Genomic DNA, 17,449 nt, shown 5'->3' with positions numbered 1-17,449 from the left:
TGATTTACATCAAACGGAGAGAATTCCTTGTAAAATTAATTAACTACAATATGTTAACTGTTGGTAGACATGGATCGCGTTGAGAGATTGAAGACTTGGAACAATACTCATAATTTATTCAACGGAAATTGAGAGAGATATACGCTCAATAACGCAATTACACCTAATAATGATTACATATATAGAATAAAATATGCCTTATCACACATTTTCTAAAGATAATATTTTACAATCACGCCAGTTATTGGAAATTCTTTTCTCATGCAATCACAAACGGTTTTTGCTCATTCTTGATCGTATTTAAATGCAACAAAATGGAGAATCTGCTATGATCGGTTTTTCAAATCCGTGCGTTAAATTGGAGTCCAATGACCAGGTTAACGCATCGCAAGTATATATCGGTTTCAGCGATGATTAATGCGACAATTAATACTAGCTGTTTGTTCCAGAAAACATGATTGCCCAGCCTACCTGTCTTAAACCATAACAAAATCTCGACCTGTATTCGATTTCTCGCTCTCCGAGCCTTCCTCACTGCCGTCCTCTCCTTCTGCCGAGTCAGACGAAGCTTTCCTCTCTTCACTTGGCAAAGATAATTCCTCGATTCGCTCTTCCTCCTTAGGCGCTTCCATCGCGCTAGTTGTCTCTTCTCTGAAAAGTTATAAATATAATATTAGAGCTATATACATTTTGTGAGTAATATAATATTAGAGATATATACATTTTGTGAGTAATATGTCCAATTAATTATATAAATCGCGAGACTTACGAATGAAGTAACGGTGCATCCTCAGAGTCGGAATCCTTTTCCTTCTTTCTTTTCTTTTTACTAACCTTCTTGTCACTGTCGGACGTTGGGCCATAATATTCATACTGAAATAACAATTTCGCGTTAACAAATTTACATGATTATTGTATTATGGCAGTTAGAAATATGGAGAAAATTATTAACCTGATATAATGGCCAGAAGGATGCGAAGAAGCCAACATCGGCCGTCAAGTTAGGTAGTAGCCACAGGTGACATCGACCTAATGTGGGAACCCACAAAAGACAAAATACAATCATTCTGATAATAGCCAATGCTAATATGAATACAAGGAATCCCGCGGCGGCGACGCTTAGGTAATATACGCCATGACGGATAGTTAATGGCCACAATGGGAAGAGACAGACTCCTATCGCACCTAAGACTACCAATGTGCCGAAAAACCAATAATACACAGGAATTGGCTCATATATCCACACATATGCATCGTTACAATCCACAAAATACTGATCCATGTGCATTTCTAATCTTACCTGGAAGCAAAGTATGTTTTTTTATTGCGAAAAGAAAAGAGAAAAAGATTATATCTAAGCTGTACGAGTAAACTTTCACGCTTACTTTTGGCTTTTTCTTATTTTCCTTTCGTTCCTCGGCTTTCTCTTCGCTTTTCTCATCTTTAGCTGCATCTTTAGTCTCCTTCAAATCTTCCTTCTCCACAGGTTTCTTATCATCTTTAGTCTTCTTTTTAATGCCCCGCATTTTATTGAGTTCTTCCTCCGATATCACTACTTTCTTGGCTCTATGAAAGAACTTGTGCCTCAACATCAGGTCCAAGAATTGGGAGACCTGCTCCCGATTCTCAAACACCGTGCTCCAAGGTGAGTTTTCCAATAAAGCATCAATCGCACGCGACCCAGTGAAGTACTCAACAATGTGAGTCCTATCGAACTTTGTCTTCTTCGATGGTACATTGTTGCGTATCCACTTTGCTACCGCATACTCCTCCTTGGATGGCTTGTCTTGGGCAACCTTTGTGTCCAAACTCGCCACTTCCTGTTGCAAATAATAACTTCCGTTAGATCGTCGACCTAGAAAATTCAACGGGAGGAACTACGCTTTGTACTCCGCGCACGAATTAGTCTGACAAGAGGGGGAAGACGAATTAATCCGCGATTTTTTGGATACCGAAAAGTAGATCGCGGGCGCTGATCTACGTCACGCGAGATCGCGTCACGTTTATCGGCGCCGACACGTTTAAAGAGAATCGACACGGTACGTGTCAACGCGAATTAATTGATTGCGCATAAACCGATCGAAATCGCGATTATCCTCTGGCCCATACGCGATCCTTACATCTTTTCGCTTCCTGTTTTTCTTGCGCTCCGCCATGCCGTGAATTTTGCCTCACGCTTGCGCGCACAGATCCGTTGCTCACGCTGTTGGCCAACGAAGCTGCTGCGAACTGGCCTCGAACAGGCATATGCGAACTGCGTGCGCGTCCCTCCAAGCGAGCACCGTTGCAGAAACGATCCTCACTGATCCTCAAGAAACGCAGCTGGCGTTTGCTCCACCTCCTCTCTTTCCCTCACGAGATGTTTACGACACAGATTAATAGACAGATAGCCAAAGGCCCGCATGAAGGCGCGACCGGCATTTCCGTGCAACACACTTTGCCCCTTATCGACTCACTTTGCCTCTGGTTTGAGTCTGGGCTAAATTCTCTTGATTTTATCAAACGACATTGCCCCTGGTGCGAGTCCAGGCTAATTCATCGTCGTGAGACCAATGAAATGTGAGAGAGACTTGCCTCTTATCGTCTCGCTCACTCTTATCATTGTCTCCGGAGCAAGCGAAATCACAGACTACATGTCGAAAATTAAAGATTAGAATTTTTCTAATCATTACAAAACAAAGAGGCTGGAATTTCTTTGTTCTGATTGATTAAATTTTGATCATTGATATATGTGGATTCTTTTTTTTTTTTTATTGAGCGAAATGCGAATAAGAACCGTCAAGTATCGCCACCTGCAATCATTTTAGAAGCTACATAGAATTACGAAGCCACACTCATCTTTCAACACTGCTGGTAAAATCACCAGTTGGTATGTATTCGTATATTCGCGTTTTTTTAAATTAAATTAATTTTAATTTTAATTGAAATTAAATTGTGTGTTTTGTTATGAACACGTCCCACGCATTTATAAATTTGTAGCTGTATATTTTATTAGCTACGTGTGATATTTTTTTTTTTTAAATCTTGCGCAAACTTATTTATCTTATATTTTATTTTACAAATCGATAATTTTATCCGTTTCATATTTTTTTGTTGTGTGTCTACTTTTCTCTAGCAATTTTTATATCATACATATATATATATATATATATATATATATATATATATATATATATGAGCAATCTTTCTATATGCATATTAATTTTAAATTAAAAAACTAAATTTTTCTTATCTCTATAAAAATATAAGAAATATCTTTCTTCAATTATGGTTTCCAAAACATTTTTGTCGAAACAAAATTTATTCACATTGTTTTTGATGGTATAAAAAGTTTTGTTTAGAAAACGTTTATATAAAATCAACTTGTGTTACCTGGGTATCGTTGAAATTGTTTAATTTCCAAAAAAAAAATATATTATAAAATAAAAAACAGTGTAAAAACGTTAATGTATGCAGAAGCAAGATATTTTTCAATATATTTACAAAATGATAATTCAATATACATTGTAATGAGTAGACCGTATCGAGCGCGTACTTGCGCATACGCACGCACGTTATTTTGCAGCACATACATATACACGCACATACATACACATTTATACATTCGTATATTTATACGTACATATTATCTGTTCGTGTTAATACGACAATTTTTTTACCGTTGCGGCAAAATTATCACTTGTCTGCATTTTATTTATACATGTACATGTATATGAATTCAATTTGCTTTATATTTCTTTATAATGTTATACTACATATTGAGTAATAGTTTAGTTGTTAATATATTTTTCATTTAAACTGAAAGGAGAATTTTCATGAGAAAATCACGGTTTCGCGGTTCAACCAATAATTTTTCAAATGCATTTTAAAGGAGGAAAAGCGCATGATATCTCATGTCACAGCAAGTGGCATATCATGGTAATTAAGTATTTATTGTGAAAGTTTATTTGAAAATTTATTTGTTTATTTGAGCATGAAATAAAGCTTATATTTTTTTTAGAGATACCATTGCCTTCTTCAATACACACATATTTATATACATACTGTGTGTTTTGAAATAAGTTTTATATATTATTGTATTTCTCTCTCTTTCTTTCTTTTTCTCTCTCTCTTTCTTTCTCTTTCTCTTTATTGCCGTTTATATAACAATTTTTCAAGGAAACGAAATATTTTTTAAATAATATGCAATAAATAATTGTCATATATTAGACAATATATTTTTTTAATATCAAAAAGATAATTTATAAATAAAAATAATATAATATGTAAATATCTATGTATCGACATTTACCGGTGATGATAATATATACAACTAGGACAGAAAAAAAGTATATCTATATAATCACCAATCTATATAATCACATATGTTAAAAAATTTATAATAGCAATTTATTATCTGTAAAGTCAAATTATTGGATTAAAACTTTATCATGCTTATCAGCAAGTTGGATAAACTTAAAAAAAATTTGCCTAAAGATGCTTATTTTGTGTATATTGCTCGCAAACTTTCGCGAAAATTGCTTCGAGAAGATTTTGAGATAATTCAATAAAATAATATCCTATCTAAAAGAAAATCTCGTGGACATTTTTTCTCGTCAATGATTTCTCCAGAAAGATTTAAGAAGCTAATACTGAGATAACGATGAAAGAAATGTTTTAACGAAAATTTCTTGTGTCAAAAAAAAAAAAAAAAGAAAAATAATGCCTGTTTTATGAAGCTCACGTGTTTCCGCAGAGAGAGTTTTTCTCAAGATCACGTTTCTCAACCCGTACTATTTTTATATTAATTTCTTTTAAATATTATTCTCGAAACAATAACTTACTGCCAATGATGCAAAATTGTCTTTTTCGCGACGTTTTAATGATGTTGAGAAAAAGATTTCATCTTTTTCTCCGCGCGATCTGGCAACACGGTATTATGTACATTAAAAAAGATTTCCTATCAGCAAAATCTACGGATGGAGTAGTCAACATGTGTTTGTGACGGGTATGATCGAGAACTCAGTTCATACGCGACATTCTATCGCGGATGACGGTTTGTTGATTTAACATTTTCTTCCTCACGTGATGGACATCCCTTGGTACATGGATTTGACGAGCATCAACTGACAGGTCAAAATAGCACGTTAGAGAGTCACCTTGTATAATCCTTAATCATACACGTTTCTCGTGAAATGATAAACATTCGTATGCTTTTCGAGCAGTCGACGGTACTCGGTGTCTTGCGGGTGACAGACTGTCTGTAAACAGTACGTTTTTCAACACGCCTAAAATTTATAGCAATCAAAAGAATAAAATTCGATTATTGCAGTTACGGGCTTTTCGATTATTGCAGATCGTTGAAGAGTTTGAGTGCGCAAAAATATAGAAACGAAAAGCAAGAATTACAACTTTATGCGTCGATTTGACAGTTATAGTGTAGTGACGTTTGATCGAAGATTAAATCGTGGTGTCAACTTTTAAAGGGCAAATAAGGGTGCGCGTCATCCCTCTATAGATACTTTTAATTACAATTCTAATTATAATCTAATTAAAAATTAGTAACTTTTATTAAATTATAATTATAATATTTCTGCAATACTTTAAAATCGGCAATCGAGCGCGATATTTATCGTATTCTTATTACAAACGGAAGCATCTTTACGAGGAACGTTCGTTTCGATCGGACAGCTGGAAACGAACGCAGACTTGTATTTCTATTAGCATTTTATTCAATTTGCCACTTCGAGAAATTGTCCTCGAAGGACCAATAAGAAAGTTGTCACTGAGAAATTCGAACATTCGAAGAATGGAAATTATTTTCGGCGCATGCTATCTCAGAATCCAATTAAACAATTAAGGACGCGCAAATAATTGTCGTCGTCACTCGTGATTTCCTTCCACCAGTCCAGAAAGATTGTACGAGAAGGAAGTTTCGAGCTCACTCGTCGCAAGTGGGTGACCCAAATTAAAATTCAACGATAGAAGGTTTATTGACTCGAATCGCGGGTTTATCAAGACGCGAATCGGTTCTCTTTGTTTGCGCGCGCGCGATATACTTAGAGGCGCGATATCAGGAACGTGCACACGCGAAAGGAAACATCGTTACGCTGTCATCACGATGAATCGAACGGACGTGTGATATTCATCGAGTGGATCCTTCGTGATGGGGTCATCGGGGGAGGACGAGAACGAGACACTCGATTTCTGGCGAGATTGGGATCTGGACAATCTAACTGAGATCGAGTACCTGAATAAAGTGCTGGGACCCAGGTACTTGCCTCCGAGATTGGTGATACCGCTCACGATCGCCTATCTTCTAATCTTCATCTCTGGCGTTTTCGGTAACGTCGCCACATGCACGGTCATCGTCCGAAATGCGTCTATGCAGACTGCCACCAATTACTATCTTTTCAGTCTGGCTATATCCGACCTCATTCTACTTGTGTTGGGTAAGCGAGCAAAAGGCGATGCAGAAATATCGCGCTCATTCAGGATGCGATTACTTTCGGTTTCATCTTTGCATTTTCATTACCTTTTTTAACAATTAATTACTTTATTTTAATAATTAATTGTTTCTCTCATTATTATAAATATGTTTTACTTATTTTACGTTCATTAAGCTGTCAGTAAAAATATAAAAAAGCCATATCAATTCAGAAATGATCTTATCAGATTTAGCAAAAAACTGTATAGTGATTTATATATATATTATATATATATATATATATATATATATATATATATATATATATATAATTAGTAATAAATAAAAATTATTGAAAATTTGTAAAATATTACATATTATTAATATTATTATTAATATTTTAAATATATTGCAAATATAATTAAATCCTAATAATAAATAAAATAAAGATTTATATATTTTCTTTTTGTATAGAAAAAAGATATTTTATACTTTAATAACAAAAAAAATAGATGGCGATTATTATAAATCCGACGTCTTCACTATTAATTAATGTTTACAAAGCTTTTTTTTATAATAGTAGTGGCAAAATAATATTGAAAGAAATTCTACTTTAATAATTCTTAAGTTGTAATGAAAAAAATATGTAAAGATTTGTCATTTCTTATCTTTATTGCCATTTAAATAAAATACATTGCAAGATTTTTGCATCTTTAAATCTGTCCTCTTTATTCTGAAGTAGGTAATATATGTGCAGGATTTAACGAAACATGTGGTCTAAAGTTATTTCACTTTTTGCGATTCACATGCGTTGCTTTGTGTCACGATGCATTGCATTCTTTAATTCGCACAAAATGTCTATAATTTCTCACATATATATGTGTAATATAATATGTGAACTATGTAGCTCCGCGGGGATTTAATCGTGAATTGGTCAAAGCAATGAACAGTCGACCAAATCGCTTCTGGCTATGCTCGATTCATTAACTATCGATGACATTTCGTTCGTTGATAATATGATTTTGATAATTCCTAAAGCGATTGATAACGATAATCGGTCTGACTAAACTCCTTCTCGTTTGGATAACGCGGAATAATAGATACGCAAGAAAGAATCGCTTTTTTAAATATATAAATTCGGGATATTATATACGGTGTCGAGAATAGGAATGCGAAAAAGGTTTAATAATGAATAACGTGGAATTTAGTTGAAGGAACAAACTCGTTGAGAATTAAAGCCGATGGAACAGCAGTATGAAACGAATGCCTTTAGTGTAGCGACAAATAACACAGAATCTCTGGCGTATTTCGCGTGGTTCTTCGTACATTTTTTTTGATATTACTTTTTACGTAGAATTCAAAGAGGAATATTGACGACTGATAGAAAACATTGCAACTGAAAAAAAATTGCATTTTTTCAAGAGTAATATTCTATCGAATTGTAATATCATTGAAATAGCACTGAAAATTATCACCAAAAGCATTATATTATAAAATCATTTTCATCAATGCGTTTATCGATATATTTACTTGCCGATATATTTCGTATTCAATATTTTTTAATCACACTACGATAATGCATGTTTATTTGTAATTTGTATGGAAAAATACGCAAACATTGTAAAGCGTACGTAGAGGTAATTACTCTTTCTCTCCCACCCTTGCTTTCTCTTTTTTTCTTTTTTTTCTCTCTGGGATAAATAAAAAAGTAATTATTTTATATTATCTATTGTGTATTATCACTATCATGATTGGTTGACACGAGATATTCATAGCATTGACGCACGTAGATAAAAGCTTGAAATTAATCCCATTTTATGTGTACAATTGCGATTGTTATCTGTACGGTAGACTTGTTTACCGAAGGTAACAACGACGTATTTACGTCACTATAAGAAATTCGCGAGACTTAGACACGATAATGATTTTTTATGAAGATGAAAAATATATAGGTTTTCTCTTCGCTATTTCAAATATCAATTCAATATATATATAAATGTGAAAAAGTTAATCTTTCAATTATGTAATACGTAAAATAATTTCAATAGCATTTAAATAGCATTTTAAATAGAATTTTTTAATATTTATTTAAATAGTATTTAAATAACAATTTTTTAATATTTATTTAATTTTTTAATATTTATTTAAATATCATTTTTAATAAATTTTTAAATATTTTTTAAAAGGGCGTCATAAAGATTTCTAATTAAATATACAAAATAAAATAAATATGTGCCATAAATAAATTAAATATAATCCACAGTTTGCTCAAACTTAAATATATTCTTCGTAGAAGAGAAATAATATAAAAATAAATTTTTGAATGAGCCTTTGAAATCGATCGATTATCAAGATATTCTATTCACAAATGATTTAATTACTTATTTGTTTATTGTTTATTTGTCGGTCAATAGCGTGATACAAGAAAGAAAAATAAGACAAAGAGAAAAATTGAAACAATTGTGTGTGCATTTATTAGAATTGGCAGTAAAACGGCGATTTTGCAATACAATAAAAGGCTTTGCGGGTGCATGTTGTTATATTTATAACCGCCGTGGCGCTTTAGAAAATGTTAGACACAATAGAGACGATCGAAGGGCTTCCAACCAGGACGAGAAAGCTTTATCGTTAACGATATGTTCTGATGGTAAGAACTGAACCCCTGGTGGCTTTTGATGTCCATTGTGGAGCTTTATGAAAGGACAACTATATGCCGGACGACTACCGGATAGCTTTTATGCTTTGGAAGACGATTGGAAGACATAAAATCCCTATATTGTGACGAGAAAAATTGAAAAAAATTGAAAAAGAAAAGAGAAATAATTCTGGCATTGTTAATAACAATATGACATATATTTATATCAATTTATTATGAGATTTTATTTATGCTAGCAAAAATATCATCGAATTAAGACAATTAATGTAAAGCAAAATTACATGTAAATGATTTTAGTAAAACATGAATTTACAAAAGATTTTATTAATCTTTTCTCTTCTTCTTTCCATACTTCTCTTTCAGTAATTCTGTCTCGATTTTAATTATTTATACATATGTGTAATTTGCAAACTGAAATAATTATACGACTTATAATTATATGATTTAAATTAACTTTTTAATTGAAATTCGAACTGTAAAACGATTGAAAGTGAAGTAAAAAAATTACAGAACAAAGAAATAATAAACGGAAGAGGGAAAGAAAATAGACGAAAAGCATGTCTCTTCTATTAACAAACAGTCGTAGAGATATCAGATTGTGCTTATCAGTCGTCGAAAAACGTAAAGCGCGGTTTCGTCGTATGCATTTTGTGCGATGTATTCATTAATTAAAACACAAACATTTCAATGCCTCTTATAGAGCTTATTCGACTCATAACGATACGTGACGAATATTCAGCCGTTCGTTTTCGCGGTGGTATGTAATTCGCGAAAGTTACTTTAACTTGCGCGTACAAAGCGTAAAAAGGCACAACCTCGTTAATATTGTTATATTAGATATGTGTGTTCACTAATTACCAACCGGGCTTAAGTTAGTCGTGAATCTGCTTTTCGCAAAGTTAATTTACATTTTCGTATAATAGGCTTATGAGAAGCATTTTATTCGGAGAAAAATGCGAAACTCGGATATCGACTTGCATTAAGGAAGCATACCTCCTATTTGAGACCTCGAAGAATGAGTACATTTTCTAGATTTCTTTTTGCAGCGCAACGACTTGAGAAAAATTTTTAATTTTTTGTAATATCAATACAATATTATTAACTACTTAAATAAAAATTTTCAATAAAAAAAAAATTTTTTTATAGTCCTGCGAATATTTGCAGAGCTCCTAAAATTTCTATTGCGCTGCGACATGATAAAAATTTGATATTGATAAAAAAATCTAGAAAAATTTGATATGAGAAGAAAATTGAGAAAAGTGACATTACTGTACAAGCTTGTCTACAAAAAATTTCTTTCATAAAATACAATGTAAAAATTGAATTTACTTGTTCTCCAGATCAATTAATCATTGATATCTCCAATTAATTACACTTTACTACAGATTCCTTGTGTGATTATAAATCGATTTTTCGGAAATAAAAACATACATAATACTCTCGAAAAATTCTTTCCTCAATCTATCAATTTATTAAATAATTACTACAGGTCTTCCCAATGAGTTGAGCGTATTCTGGCAGCAATATCCTTGGGCTCTGGGCGCGGGGCTTTGCAAGATACGGGCGTACGTGTCGGAGATGTAAGATATATATCTCTGATCCACTCTATCACTTTCGTGGAGGGACGCGATTTTTTAAATATCAGCGATTCGTTTTACAGGTCATCTTACGTGTCAGTTCTCACGATCGTGGCGTTTTCTATGGAGAGATATTTGGCCATCTGTCATCCCTTGCGCGTCTATTCGATGAGCGGTCTCAAAAGGCCGACACGCTTCATTCTTGCGGCTTGGTCGATCGCGATCGTCTCGGCCATACCCTTCGCCATGTATACCAAGGTCAATTTCGTCGAATATCCGCCAGGTTAAATAGATATATTTCTTTCCTTGCCGTGATTATCGAGGCACGCGAGTAAGCGTTCGTAAAAATAACTTGTACAGATTTTACATTTCTCTTTTTAATTACGTGAACATCCTGTCATTTACCATTTTATTTGAATTACAATTATTTATTAAGATATTTTTGAAGATTTTTTTTTTACTCTTAGAATTTTCTTCCTCGTGCGCAGCACGCAAATTTTTAATAATAAATGTATAATAATAAATTTATCATTATTATGAATAATAATATTATAAATAATATTAATAATAAATTTATTTTATAAATTGTTATATGATATTATTAAATATCATATTATTAATTGTTATGCGATATTAAATATTTTTCAGAATCCGGAAACTACTCGGCTGATTCGGCGATTTGCGCGATGCTTCTGCCCGATATGCCAAGACTTCCCCTTTACGAACTCAGTTGTATCGTATTCTTTTTGATACCGATGCTCATAATTCTTGTGGTGTATACGAGAATGGGACTGAAAATCAAGAGCAGTACCAAAAAAACGCTTGGTCCAATACAGGGCTTCGTTCACGGCGATTCTCGACAAACTCAGTCCAGAAAATCTATCATCAGGATGTTAAGTAGGACATTATTATTATCTCTTTTTTTCTAATAATATTATAATAATAATTAAAGAATTAATTAAAGAAATTAATATACAAATTTGGACTAAAAATTGAAATCAGTGTATTTTTCGCGATGAATGATGAATTTTACCGCATTTTTTAATTTTTGACATTAAAAATGTATAATTAAGCTTTAGAGCTTAGAATTGTTTATACATGATTTATTTCAGGCGTGGTCGTTATCATGTTCTTTGTCTGCTGGGCTCCGTTTCACGCCCAACGTCTGCTTTACATCTACGCACAGGATACCGATTATTATCCGGATTTAAACGAATGGCTGTATATTCTCAGTGGATGTCTGTATTATTTCAGCACCACCGTCAATCCTATTCTCTATAATTTAATGAGTATCAGATACCGCCAAGCGTTCAAGCAAACGATATGCTGCAGAACGAAGAGACCGAGAAACAAAATCTTAACGGATAAGGGATCTCATCTATCCGGACGTGATTCCATGAATAAAGTTCGCGATCGAAGTATTATGTGTTCTATTAGGTACGAATCTAACGTTTAGTATTTTTCAAAATGAAGTAATTAATAATATTTCTTTTCCATGCAAAACTTTGGTCTATACTAGTAACATAACAAATAAATTTTGATACTTATTTTAGATTTTAATAGAAAACATAACGTTATGGAGTCTCGATCTATATTTTATTGAATGCTTCGCGTAGATTACATTGTAACAATTTTGTATCTTTTTTTTTTTTAGGCACAGCATTGCTCAAGTCAAAGAGATATTCTGCTTTACACCGAGCAGTGAGGATGATATCAAGAGTAGAAATAGTGAAAATAGCAACTTTCCTCAAAACGCTTACTTGTTACAAAAGAAAGATTCATCCTCAACGTTTCTCTCTGAACGAGGGCATTTATTTGTTGGCCAACAACTTAGCAACGAAAGCACAACGTCCACGAAAAGATCGGAAGATACAATTTCCATAGCTAAAACCAATCTGTGATCTATCTTCATTCGTTGCATTAAAACATATGTAGCGCATAACATTGTAAATAATTTGTTTGAACTATTGATTAGCGTTAAAAGAATTTTATAACATTCTACAACATTGTAAATATATATATATATATAATTAACTATCGATTATAATATAACACATCAATGTTTTATATTATTTATTCTAGAACAAACTTTTACACATTATATGTATCTCTCTCTGATATTTATTTAATTTTCATATCACAAAACTTCTATGTGTGGTGTATATATAAATATTTAAAATTTTAACACGAGGATAATAATTTTTATTTGTGATGCGCGATTGTTTCCATATAAAAATATTTACATGTTTTATATCAACGCAATATTTAATAAAAAGATGAATTTGTTTATAATGATTTAAATAAATGTTTAATAAAATATTATTGTCAAGCTCTAATTTATCAGCAATAATATTGCCAGTTTATTTCTGCTTAATTAATTTTTTATATATATAACATGGCTTTTTTGCTCGCATAAAATATTATTTTTTAAAGAGACAGAAAGTAATTTTAATAATGTTATTATATTGCGCGCGAGCATATGCAATTAATATTCCTATAAAAATATTATCTATATTATATAGACTCTATATGTAAATATAAACATTTTCTCTTATTTATTTCTTTTATTTTAACATATTAGTTTAATCGTCCATGTTTTGTGATATGTATGTGGCAATTTTCTATTATGTCAAAGATTGATATGATTACGTATTTATTTTGTTTCAAATGAGATACGTATTATATGCGTAATAAACACCTTTGTTCTCTTTTCCTCTTCTCGATGTCAATAAGAACTGAGAGAATATTCAGCGCAATTATTTACACGTAGTAGCTTTCAAATCGCGCAGACAAATCGTAAATAATATGTACGCGTGTGTTTTTGCATGTAAGAGAGTTGCTGTGTAAAGTAACTTAAAATATGAAAAGCGGTAGTATAAGTTATAATCCGCCCATTCTTGTCGTCCACATTCGAAGGATAAATTCGGATTTCAAAGATAATTCAAACAGACAAGTTCCTTCAAACAGTTTCTGTCCCGAGTTAGACTCTTAGTATCATCTGACAACACAGCGAAACTTGATTTTATTAAGTTCAACCAAAGTGGACTATTATAGTACTTACAGACTACAACAAAGCAATTTGGATAATGGGATACACTTTGAATAATATTAAAGTTTATCGTTCGCCTATTTTTGTTGCAAGAGAACTTATACTGGTCGCTTGAGAACTGATGTGAAAAAAGTATTATTTAGATGTTTGTTTAATAACAATTTAAAAACAATTACTGCATTTTTAATTACTTATAATTGCTCAAAACCAACCCATACCTTAATATTTTTGTAGAAAAAAATCTCGGTTTAAAATTAATCAAGAAATCCATAAAAATGCAATTTATCTTAAGATAAATCTTGCATATTTCTCGAATCTAAAATAGTAATAAAGTCATTAACAACAGAATTTGACAACATGAATAAACAATGAGATCCTGATCAGGAATAATTTTGTGATTATCTCATCCTGAATTTTTCTTCAGATCAATTCACTTTTTGCATAATGCATTTTTGTCAGCATTTCCGCAAATGTCAAAAGACGAGATAAAAATCGTTTTATTAAATCCTGCGGAAAATCTCGTCGATATCTTTAGCAGTGATGTAAGAAGCTTTCTTAAAGCAGAAAAGTAACTGATAGAATAAAATGTTATTTATTCATATTCTCAATTTTGAAAAGAACCTTGATCACGTATTTGGCGATATTTAGATATTATCACAGATTCAAAGTTTTACTAATGTTTCGTGATAATGTTTGGTACGATAAGAAAATTGTAGTGGAATTAATTAAATATAAATAATAAATAATTTAATAATTAATAATTAAATAATTATATAAGCATGAGAAAGAATAAAATTAAATTAAAATTATATCGAAAAGAATAAAATATATCGACTTTGGAATTTGTGAAAAAAGTTTTTTTTATAGAAAAATAAAGAACACACGCATTTTATGATCTCACGTAATATATAAATTATTTCGTAATATTTTCATTCAAAACTTAAGATTGAGGAAAAGTTTTTATAAAATTTTTCTCTTAAAGTTTCTTCTTCAAATTCATTTCGAGAAGTACTGTAAAAACTTCATAAAGGAATACTGTAAAAAATACTTGTAAAAAGATTGTACCGAAGAAGTTTCTTAAAAAACTTAGTTTTTCATTTCGAGCAATAATTTTCCGAAAATGCAAAGTTGTAAAATTTAGTTTTCGCGAGCCATAAAATGAATTGTACGCCCGCAAATTATCTGCGATAGCAGAGATGACAAGCGAGATGTGCACGTGGTCGCTATCAATTTCTATCGTCTCCGAGAAACGCAGTTTATCTTTCTATATCAGCTGATAGAATTTGTGCCATTGCACGGAGACGATGAGTTTCATTTTTTGCAGTGACACTTGCAGCATCCATGCCTGACATAAATAAACATTCGACATTCTTCGAGAATTCTTATAGAATATGCCAGATGTTGGCAAAGTTCCAGAGATGACGTAACTATGAATATGGACACGGACTAAAAAGTATTATAATGTTCGAGTAGTATAATGAAGTTACGTCCGATTCTTAGCTTCAATTTTAATAAAAGTTATCGGCGAACTAAGTATATTCGTAAAACTTTTAATCGAATTTCTGTGTACTTGTGTTTCGGTAGAATTTAAACTTACACTCGCGTTGCGAATTTGCTTAAATGCTTCAAAACTTGGAAAATATAAAAATTAAATGTTGATGCTTAAACATATAAAACATTTCATGTAAAATATTTGAATATTTATTCCAGCAGTAATCTCAAAATGTATACTAAAAGAATTAGAAAACATTTTAAAATATCGTCTTTTTTAACATTTTCATGAAACATTTGCATATTTATTTTAATAGAAATTTTAAAATGTATATTATAAAAATTAAAAAATATTTAAAAATGAGAAAATGATATTTTTTAAATGTACATTTGTAGAATTTGCATTAGAATTTATTCTCATAAATATATCTCAAAGTGTATTTTATCCTGAACGTTATGTTTGCATAAAACGTAATATTTATATAAAATATAACATGAGGATTTGTCAAATTGAATTGTCATGTAAATTTCTACTAGCGTTATAAGAAACGGTTCCTTCAGTGTAGACTTTAAAAAGATTCTACTTGCAACAGTTCAATTTGGCAAATTCTCTCAGCTCATACATTTCGGTCAAATCCTAAAGGCTCAAGCAAAATTGCAACTCTTCTAATTTGTAAATTTATACAATTGCGCAATTACGCGAGAGAAACTATTCGTTACAATTCCTGATTCTATTCTGTTTACTCAGGACACCAACTGCAAGTCGAGAGACCATGGCATGGCAATGAGATTTCTTGGTTCCACAAAGTAATAAACATGCGAAGAAGAGACATTCTTTACATCAATTCTCCAAGAGCAATTAGGGAAACTAGGGATTCCACGATAACTATGCAGCGAAATAACAAGAGGGACGTAAGAGTGATAAGATTAGATGGAAATTTATTTTGCCAGAAATACAGAAACGCAAATGTGCTTAACATTTACAATTTAAACACAAGTTTAAATACCCTTTCGGCTTTACTTAATGTCATCATTAAAATGTCGTGGAGATTTCTGAAACTAAATGATGTCACAAATCCATTAATAATGTTTAATGCTTATTGCAAGAACCATGATTCGTCTGGAAGAATATTAATATCAATTACTATAATCACCCGCAAAGTGACAGTAATACTTTGCGAGAAAATTCTACAGTAAGTTTCAGATAAGAAACTGCCAAAGTAAGAATGACAAACAGCTTCAAGCCCGTGCAAGAAATCTAAGATAACTCATGCCACAACAGGATAATTATATTTTCTTGATGCTGAAAGTTATAAAATTAGACGGATAAAAAGAATCCTTTCGAGATAACAATTTCTTTAACCGTCTCGAATAATATATACTTTGAATCTCGCGAAATGTTATTTCTTCTACGAAATTACATTACCTTTCTCCTTTAGAATATTTTATGATTTATTTTTCGCACTGATTTATAAACCACAGAGCTATTATTAATGTTTTCAATCATTATAATGGGTACGAAAATACATTAGAAAAAAGAAATTTTAAACAATTATTTTTGATAAGGAGTTTTTTTTTATATTTCAAAGTATTTTTATTATTTTTTAATTCTTTGGTTGTAATGAAAAAATGATTCGTTAGCTTTTAATTTGTTTTTTTTTTCTCATCTCGTGCTGATGGTCTAATGCAAATATAAACGTGAAAGGATAGATCATTATTTATCTTTGCGCGCTATAATAGCTCTGCACAAATATGATAACACCATCGCTCGCAATTGCAGTTACATGCAATTGCATTAAATATTTCTGCGATAAGGTAGGAGTAGGAAACATTGCAGAGCACAACAGATATCTTGATGCAAATGCTAAAATAGAAACTCGTCACGGAAAGAAAGAGAAATTGCCACAAAAATTCGTCACAAAAAATATAAAAAAGAAAAAACTATCTAGATGCATCATGCAACATCTTATTTCTCTTAGAAATAATCTCATTATATTTCTGTCGCTTTTTCCTTACGTTTTCACATTTCTCCGGTCTGATTAATTCTAGAAAGACATCGTTGTGAAAATTTAATGCATGTTTATATAAAAGTATTGAAACACTAACAGAGTTTTTTTTTTTAACATCGAAATTTCATTGCAATCATAAGGCAATTCTAAACAAACATGTGCGTAATTTTAAGAAATAAAATATCTTTATAAATACATTATTAAAAAAGTTTTAATATAAAGACATATTTTCAAAAGTGATCTATTATAAATTAACGTGCA

At 31.6% G+C, this 17,449-nt stretch overlaps 2 protein-coding genes across 2 annotated transcripts; one reads left to right on the top strand and one right to left on the bottom strand.

Moving 5' to 3' along the window:
• Window positions 1–352: 352 nt before the first annotated feature.
• On the bottom strand, window positions 353–2,445 carry LOC126857052 (translocation protein SEC62). The gene is made up of 5 exons (XM_050606130.1): window positions 2,121–2,445; window positions 1,386–1,820; window positions 953–1,300; window positions 770–873; window positions 353–651 (listed from the first exon to the last, which is right to left on the bottom strand). Exons 1-5 carry the CDS (start codon window positions 2,154–2,156, stop codon window positions 477–479), a joined length of 1,098 nt encoding a protein of 365 aa, XP_050462087.1. The 5' UTR covers window positions 2,157–2,445; the 3' UTR covers window positions 353–476.
• A 2,567-nt stretch (window positions 2,446–5,012) lies between these two features.
• On the top strand, window positions 5,013–12,975 carry LOC126857047 (neuropeptides capa receptor-like). The gene is made up of 6 exons (XM_050606125.1): window positions 5,013–6,431; window positions 10,552–10,642; window positions 10,723–10,922; window positions 11,288–11,536; window positions 11,752–12,076; window positions 12,294–12,975. The coding sequence occupies exons 1-6, from the start codon at window positions 6,146–6,148 to the stop codon at window positions 12,538–12,540; spliced, it is 1,398 nt and encodes a 465-aa protein (XP_050462082.1). The 5' UTR covers window positions 5,013–6,145; the 3' UTR covers window positions 12,541–12,975.
• The last annotated feature ends 4,474 nt before the right edge of the window (window positions 12,976–17,449 follow it).

Source organism: Cataglyphis hispanica, chromosome 20, assembly GCF_021464435.1.
Source record: "Cataglyphis hispanica isolate Lineage 1 chromosome 20, ULB_Chis1_1.0, whole genome shotgun sequence".
Lineage (NCBI taxonomy): Eukaryota > Metazoa > Arthropoda > Insecta > Hymenoptera > Formicidae > Cataglyphis > Cataglyphis hispanica.
The sequence above is the reverse complement of the archived record's forward strand: the minus strand, read 5'-3'. Positions and strand labels throughout refer to the sequence as shown.

Bases quoted from the DNA above. Each gene is read 5' to 3' on its own strand.
- LOC126857047 (XM_050606125.1), top strand. From the start codon at position 6,146: ATGGGGTCATCGGGGGAGGACGAGAACGAGACACTCGATTTCTGGCGA. The intron at 10,923-11,287 runs GTTAAATAGATA...AATATTTTTCAG, and splicing joins TTTCGTCGAATATCCGCCAG to AATCCGGAAACTACTCGGCT. The intron at 12,077-12,293 runs GTACGAATCTAA...TTTTTTTTTTAG, and splicing joins AGTATTATGTGTTCTATTAG to GCACAGCATTGCTCAAGTCA.
- LOC126857052 (XM_050606130.1), bottom strand. From the start codon at position 2,156: ATGGCGGAGCGCAAGAAAAACAGGAAGCGAAAAGAT. The intron at 1,821-2,120 runs GTAAGGATCGCG...TATTTGCAACAG, and splicing joins AAAACAGGAAGCGAAAAGAT to GAAGTGGCGAGTTTGGACAC. The intron at 1,301-1,385 runs GTAAGCGTGAAA...CTTTGCTTCCAG, and splicing joins AAAATAAGAAAAAGCCAAAA to GTAAGATTAGAAATGCACAT.